This window comes from Tenebrio molitor, chromosome 7 (assembly GCF_963966145.1).
Source record: "Tenebrio molitor chromosome 7, icTenMoli1.1, whole genome shotgun sequence".
Lineage (NCBI taxonomy): Eukaryota > Metazoa > Arthropoda > Insecta > Coleoptera > Tenebrionidae > Tenebrio > Tenebrio molitor.
In genome coordinates this window covers 3,189,072-3,196,428 of record NC_091052.1, presented here as the reverse complement: position 1 = coordinate 3,196,428, position 7,357 = coordinate 3,189,072, and the positions used below count along the sequence as shown (strand labels likewise).

Genomic DNA, 7,357 nt, shown 5'->3' with positions numbered 1-7,357 from the left:
CCCAACCAATAAAAATATTAGAAATGCCTATCAAATGTTTTATATGAAACTACAAGGGCTTTTCGTACTACAGTATAACATAGATGACGTCTGAATATGGCTGAGTGATTTTTTATTCAGACCCTCGAAAATATTTCATCTTCAATTGAATTCGAGCCTTTCACAGCCACTGAAACTTTTTATTGCTCGACATGGAAGGATGGATGATACTCATTGCCTTGTTATAAATTTTTTGCAGCCGAGGGATTTAACCGCTGTCTATTTATTATTAAAAGCAACGTAAAAATTTCGGTAGCAACAAGTTGCTGTGACATTTTCGAAACACGATTCGTTCATTTTTTACAAGAAACGATCCGCAGGGTCTACCCCTAACGACCTTGACAGTTCAATTTTCTCTATTCACCACGCTCAACTATTTCCCGCAAATCATCGCCAGTTAATAAGAGTCAAAACTTGAAGTTTCAATAATCTGGTTGAATATGCTCACGACAACCATTTAAAACGATTCGAAACTTCGACAGTGTACCCCGGGGTAATCTACATGAGATACGTGGTGGTGGATTGCAGTGATTTATCGGTATATTAAAAGGAAGTGGTGTAGATATCGAATTTGTCGAGTAAGTGTAGCTGCACCATTTTTAAAATGTGATAAAGCCCTTGATTCACCGACTCCGCCTGCATTACCACAATTTTATGACACATCTTCCTGATTTATATTATCTAGCGGCGAAACATCAATAAGATATATAAGCTTGTGATCCATCTGAAACACCGATTCAGCTTGTTGGACATTTTTCAATAATATCTCGCCAAAATAAATTTCCTGAAACGGATCAACGAAAGCCCAAGCCTCTAACCTGCGCGCCCTATTTTTCTCCAGACACCAAATTTGTCCAGTTTAGATCTAGATTTATCTCTATCTGTTCGTGCGGTTTAAAAAATTGATCACCCATAAACACGCAAAGCATAACAATGAACCCGAAGCCAAAAATTAGATACAGTTTAACCAGAAAACAACTTCGACGACCAAATAAATTACGAGCATTTCAACTAAGTGAAGCTGAAAGCTGTCCGGGAACTTATTAGAATCGTGTCAGATGTCAAATCTGGTTGAAAAATTAATCGATGAGCTTAATCAAGCGCATTAATGAAAATTAACTGAGGCAATTATCGTCCTCACCATCAATGGTAGGAACATCCGTACTCGGAGTGTTATGTTTGTGTTATGACCTCTGGGACTTAGGGAATACCATTCAAGTGAGGCCGTAACTAGCACCATTCACATTAATGAATTTATTAATAAGCCGTCCATTGATGAAGAAAAAAAATTCAATACAGCTAATGAGGAGATGATACTGAAGGTTATTATTATAAGTACAAAGTAACTTTCAAGTGAAGGTACAAGATAATTTTCAATTGTTGAGCAACGAGTGTCAAGTTTTCGGTGTTTTGCGTTTATTTAAATTCAAACGATGCTGACCATCGTTAGCTATTTACAAGCTATATGTATGTTAACACGACAAATATGTATTGTTCTCTTGGCTTAAACGCAAACGAAGAACAAATTTACATATTTTCATTCTCTGGGGTGAGATAAATAAAATGAGCGGAAACTTCTCCAAACAGTTAAGGTCTAAAATTTAATTTTCCTGCATCAGATACGTTCGCATTTCGGGTTCACAAGCGAGTCCGCGAGAAAGACGGTGTCAGACAAGGTTTCTCCTTGGTTCGGCGCTGTTCGCACCGGAGCTTTGTACTTCTCCGAAGTCTTATAAATTTTTTAAATCCGAAATTAGATCGCCGGACGCGATTCTGCGATTTATCTCTCGAGTCGGCAAGTCTTGAAACGAGACGATTTATAAGGCCTCACCGCAAAACCCCAATCAGCAACTTTTGTGCAAGTTGACATCCGTTGCACTTTTGTCGCTAGTGAAAGTCTCGGGCGAGTCGTGAAGTCGCAAAGTGCGGTAAAGAAATATCACGTTTCTGCGAGGAAGTTATTTATTAAGTAGTTTTCAGTGTCTATAGAGATTTAATCCGACCGCGGCTTCTTTCGTGTTGTACTATCTACGTGATTCTGTTGAAAGCTGCCAACTTATTGTATGGCTCGAGGAAATTCGGAAGTTATAATCTCTCTTCATTTATCGCCGTTTAATGCATTATTTGCTCACCGCGCGCACTCCATAGAAAAGTTACGATTCGGTCGACTCCACCACCCACAGTTTTATACAAGCTGGCACATGTTTCGTAATAAAATAAGTCGGGGAATAAGAGGATCGTAATGTAATGGGTTCATTTCCGTTTATCATGGTTTAAATTCCCGCCAGGCTAAGAATTTCCGGTTGCACGTGAATTTGTGAGCAGATTTAATTTATTCCGTGAGAAGGTTTGCCGTGAATTACACAAACTTGAGCTTTGACATTACACGAGTTCTCTATTTACCGAATTGTGACTGAGTTTGTGGAGCTGTTGCAAAAGGGGAACAGCTCGATTCATGTCTGACACGACAATTACGGCTGAATAGCGTTTTTAACTCTGGCTAAATCTTGTACCAATGCGGATCCGTGGAGAAACCGCTTGCGGTTTCGACCTGGGGCTCGCAATTTTTGATAATGACATTAACACTGACGCAACACAAAAATCGCCGACGAAGTCGAAGTCTTGCTAAAATAATTCAAATATTTGGTCTGGAAGGTAACTACGGCCATGGCAAAACGACGACCCGAGCAGGGTCGAACAGAGCAAGGGTAGCCCGATGACGTACTTCCGCGTAATCGAGTTTAACTCCACTCTAGTTATTTGAAAGCCGAAATCCGTTGATATAATCCCAGATAGCACGTCTTTACTACATTTGCATGTTGCTGAAACTCGCTCAAATTTAAAAGAACTTTTTCCCACTAACTTGACTCGTTGTCGATGTTTGTTAAAAAATAATCGTCATACCACTATCGGAACGTTGACTGCCTCGTTTGTCTCCTTTACCCATCCTCAGCAACTCACTGCGAATTCAAAACCTGAAACAACAAATACGTTAGCGGAAATGATCACATTCGAACCACTCAAATATACAGGGTGTATCAGAACTCGACTGACAATCTTTCAGGGCAGATTCTATGATCAAAAATAAGCATAAAACTCTTAATACATATGGGGTCAAAAATTCTTTGTTTGCGAGATAATCGACTAAAAATAATAGATAATCGTACAAAAATAAAAACGAGCTATGTACAATTTACAAAAATTGTCAAAATTTCGCCCTCTGTTCAATGCACAGATAACCCCATAAAATCCAAGGAATTCAGATCGTAATTGTTTTTACGTTTTTGTCGATTATCTCCCAAACTAAGCGTTTTTGACCTCATATCTATTAAGAGTTTTATGTTTATTTTTGATCGTAGAATCTGCCCTGAAAGTTTGTCGGTCGAATTCGGATACACCCTGTATAAATACATATTTAGCATTTAATTGAATTTAAAACTACAGATGGATTATTTTTAATAAGCTTACGTTAAATGAGTTAATAAAACTTTATTTTTCGGTGGTTGCTGACTCGTGAAGATTAAAATTGGAAAATTTTCGAGCTGGACGATATTCTTCTAACAAAATTGTTTAATCTGGTGGAGCTGGATTGTGCAGAACGAAAGTGTTTTTAGGTCTCAAAGCTTTTTCCGCCTGGAAATCGAGTAACAATTTGTGTTAAAATTTACTTCAAAATGGCGATCGGTGCCGCGTCTATAATACGATTAGCAGACATAAAGAAGTAGCTCTGTAATTCAACGACTATGCTAAAAATGGTGTCAGATTAAAATTTATCGAGTCATATTTCACAGAAACTTCCCGAGCCATTTTTCAACATCGTTTCCATTGTTGAGGCGATTCGAATTAATCATCGCTGAACGCCTCGCAATAAATGTTTATTGGACAACTCGTTCAACTTTAAATAATTCACAACACTCAACAACATTAAGATTGGCGCGGAAAGATTCCAATTAGACAGTGTCGACATTGTCGGAAAAAGTAAAGGGTGAGCTTCGAATTGACAGAGTGCGAAGGGAGGCGCTTCAAGATGGAGCCTCCGTGTCAGCAAATTTAACTTGCTATTCTTAACCTTCTGATTTACGAGGAAATTCCTTAAGCCATTTGTCTTTGAGGTTTTTGTATTGTTTTCACACAAAGAAGAAGGAAAAAGAAATCGAGTAATAAGTAGATTTGGGTGCAGATAACAAAAATGTATTCAATTTGGGGACCCCACTCGAGGAGACTCCAGATTCTGAAATCGCTCGCACCTGACTCCTTCAACGTTCCCTCTTCGGCAACGACAAGCAATTAAGTGCTAATATAGCCATATTAGTTGGAATGGAGTCGAAATGTCGGCCAATCAAAACACGTAAATAGATTTACCGGTCCCCGTTTCCGTTGCTGATTTCAACACTCACAAAGTGAAACAATCCCATTCAGGACTCTCCGCACCTACCTTTGTACTTTAATTTATTCAAAATGAAGTCGGTAAGTCATGCCCACTTCGTGATATTATTTCATAGTCGACGCAAAATACCCAGAAGAACACGTAATCTGTTGGTTGATGATTTCAATTGTACCCTTCGGTTGGGCGCCTTACATCCGTTAAATCAGCTATTGTTTTATGGTACGTACCTTGAAAATATGAATCACAAATTCATCAGAAAGAAAATAATTGTAATTCATTTTGGCGGCAAAGGTACACAACGAATCATGTTTGTTCCGGTGGCTGTCAATAAAGCCAGTTCTTTCTCCGACTGATTTATCTGATCAGATCAAGAAGTCACCTTGTGCAAATTTATTAGTTTTATTGAGTTCACCCCGTGAGCAGCCTTCCCTTCGAATTTATTTCGAGAGACGCATAACCGAAAGGCTGAAAAGTTAGCAAAGCTAATAGTGCCAGCTTTTGAATCGCTTCCTCTTAAGGCGGATGAATGAAGTAAAGACCCATAGAGTCACACGAGCAGACTTGCGAGATCGAAAAGAGAAATGATATTAAAGTCAGACCTTTAACGTCGGAGGAAAACGTACTAGATATGCCGTAATGAACTCGTCTTCCGCAATAAAAACAACACTCTTGGGCTCTTCCTCTCGGGTTCGAGCACAGAGGTCACAGTTGCCAAGTTATAACTTACGAGGGTGTTAGGTTAATGGTGGAGAAAATTAGGTGGCGTGAGCCCTGCTTCATTGCATCCGTGAATCTAAAGCGTAAATTACACACGCCAAAAACGGCCACACCAATAATCTGATAACATTTTATATGCGCGTTCGGGGGCAATCCATTTCTGTTTAATTAAAGTCGGGGCGAAAAATCGCCGCGATATCACAGACCGATGCATCGCCGACAAATGAGCACATCTTCCGGGAGGAATTTGGTCTTTGTGTCCCTTCACCAGGACCAATCAGGATGTCCTGCCGATAGAAACGTGAGCGAACCCAGAATGTCGAGACAGATTGGTGATGGACGACTGTACTGATTGAGGCGTGACAAGTGATAAAGCTCGGGACAGATATTTGCACGGCCTAAATCAACCCTTTAGTCCCAAATTTACACGAACACGATGCGTACACCAAAAATCCATTCGCGTACACAAATCTATTCAAATTATGTATATTACACGTCCCGACGTGGGGGTGGCAGCTCTCCCGCTTCCCTCCTGCACTGATTTGACAACCACTTGTTACTCGCAACAATATTTTGACAAGAGAAAATCCGATTTTTGTGCACATCACGGACCTGACATGACGTCATAACACCAGGATTTTTCACAATCCCTGGTATCGCAACTGGCGATGCGGATCCCATAAAAATGCGAAATTTATCAGAAAATGAAAGGTGTAAAAAGCTACAAGAAAATTATTCATTCCATCGTTTGGGTGAGATATGGGACAAACGTACGTTTCAGAAATCTCTTTAGCATGGCACGAGAAGTAATAAAAAATAAACATTTCCCACATAACTGCTGTGATAAAATTCGCAGTTTGCATTCAAAAGATATTTCGTTGATATAACTTCTAGTATGTAGTGTAGATATGTATGGTTTAAAGGCTCTCACAACATAATCGTGTACAATATTGATTTTACATTCAACCTTTACAAAATGTTTGAGCTGTTTCACTGATGACCATCACCAATACTGGACTGTATTATAATATCTTCTAGGCAAATCAGATTCACAATCTTGACATGTCCGCAAGGTCGGTCTAAGCTCGGAGGTTTAATAGTCACTTAGGTTGTATCATTTTCGTCTAGCCGTGTCAGTCACGTCTACTAAAGTAGTAAAATATTCAAATTATTATTCTTTTAATTTGTGACCCGGTAAAGACAGTGATTTTTATGCGTAATTGCTGATGTTAGAGAATCGACTGTATTGTCTATAAATTATTCAGCACTAAATACAGGAATTAACGTTGGCGTCGGAAACTTCACCTAGGCCGTAGGTTCAGCATCCATTCGACCTTCTAATCCCAGAAACAACTTAACATATTTGTTACAAAATTTGAATTAGATTTGCGATGACATAATCGAAAATATAGAGTTAAAAATATTTCAATTAATTGTTACAGTTAAAAAGTAACTGGTTCAATTTGCCGATGCCGCGTAATTGCATCGATAGGTCAAATTTAATGGATAGAGAACGTAATTTAATTTGCTGGAAAATCGATTTCTTTCTAACAAGTGACTAATTACAAAATTGCATTAAACAAAACTGATAATTACTTAGTGGAGTAATTAACCATTCCAAGGTGCAATACTGCAGAGTTTTAAAGAATAAAAAAAATATGTGAGAATTAATTTCTTTAAAAACTTCAGAAATAAGAATGACATCTAGAGACTTTTGGAAATATTTTTTGGAAAATATGTAATTAAAAAAATGTCCGTAGTGCCTAGTTGTAAATTTATGAAATATTTGTATAAAGCACTATTTCTTTTTACGAGAGGAAGTTTAGTACACACGGTGAAGTGTGCACATTTACATGTATTTCCATAAAATGAGTGAATACGGTGATGAAAGTGATAACGAAGCGCTGTCAGATATTTTACCAGAAATTCATTTTGTATTTTCTTTATTGTTGTAGCAAATTAAGCTAAATTGCAAGTGTACTAAAACGTGAAATAAAGTTCCCCAAACTGTATACAATCATGTAAATTTTCTATGACTGTTAAAAAAACTGTACTATATTTCACAATAATTTTTGGTGCATAAAACATCTGTTTATGGTAATATGTATGTAGTGGAAAAAAATTAAAAATGTTAAAAAAATGCCATAGCGTGTCATTATTTCAATCAGGGTTATGCAAATTTTTGTACTGAAATACCCGAATAATCGCAGAGTT

General features: G+C 38.0%; 1 protein-coding gene across 2 annotated transcripts in view; it reads right to left on the bottom strand.

Moving 5' to 3' along the window:
• The window catches only part of LOC138135864 (uncharacterized), a 45,201-nt gene that overhangs the window by 29,094 nt on the left and 8,750 nt on the right, over window positions 1–7,357 (bottom strand). The window contains exons 2-3 of one of the 2 annotated variants that reach the window (XM_069054813.1): window positions 3,508–3,672; window positions 2,944–3,014 (exon numbers count right to left, since the gene is read on the bottom strand). In XM_069054813.1, the coding sequence (XP_068910914.1) occupies window positions 2,944–2,986 (43 nt within the window). In that variant the 5' untranslated portion in view covers window positions 2,987–3,014; window positions 3,508–3,672. The remainder of the gene's footprint in view (window positions 1–2,943; window positions 3,015–3,507; window positions 3,673–7,357) is intronic. The other variant, XM_069054812.1, reaches the window with a different exon arrangement.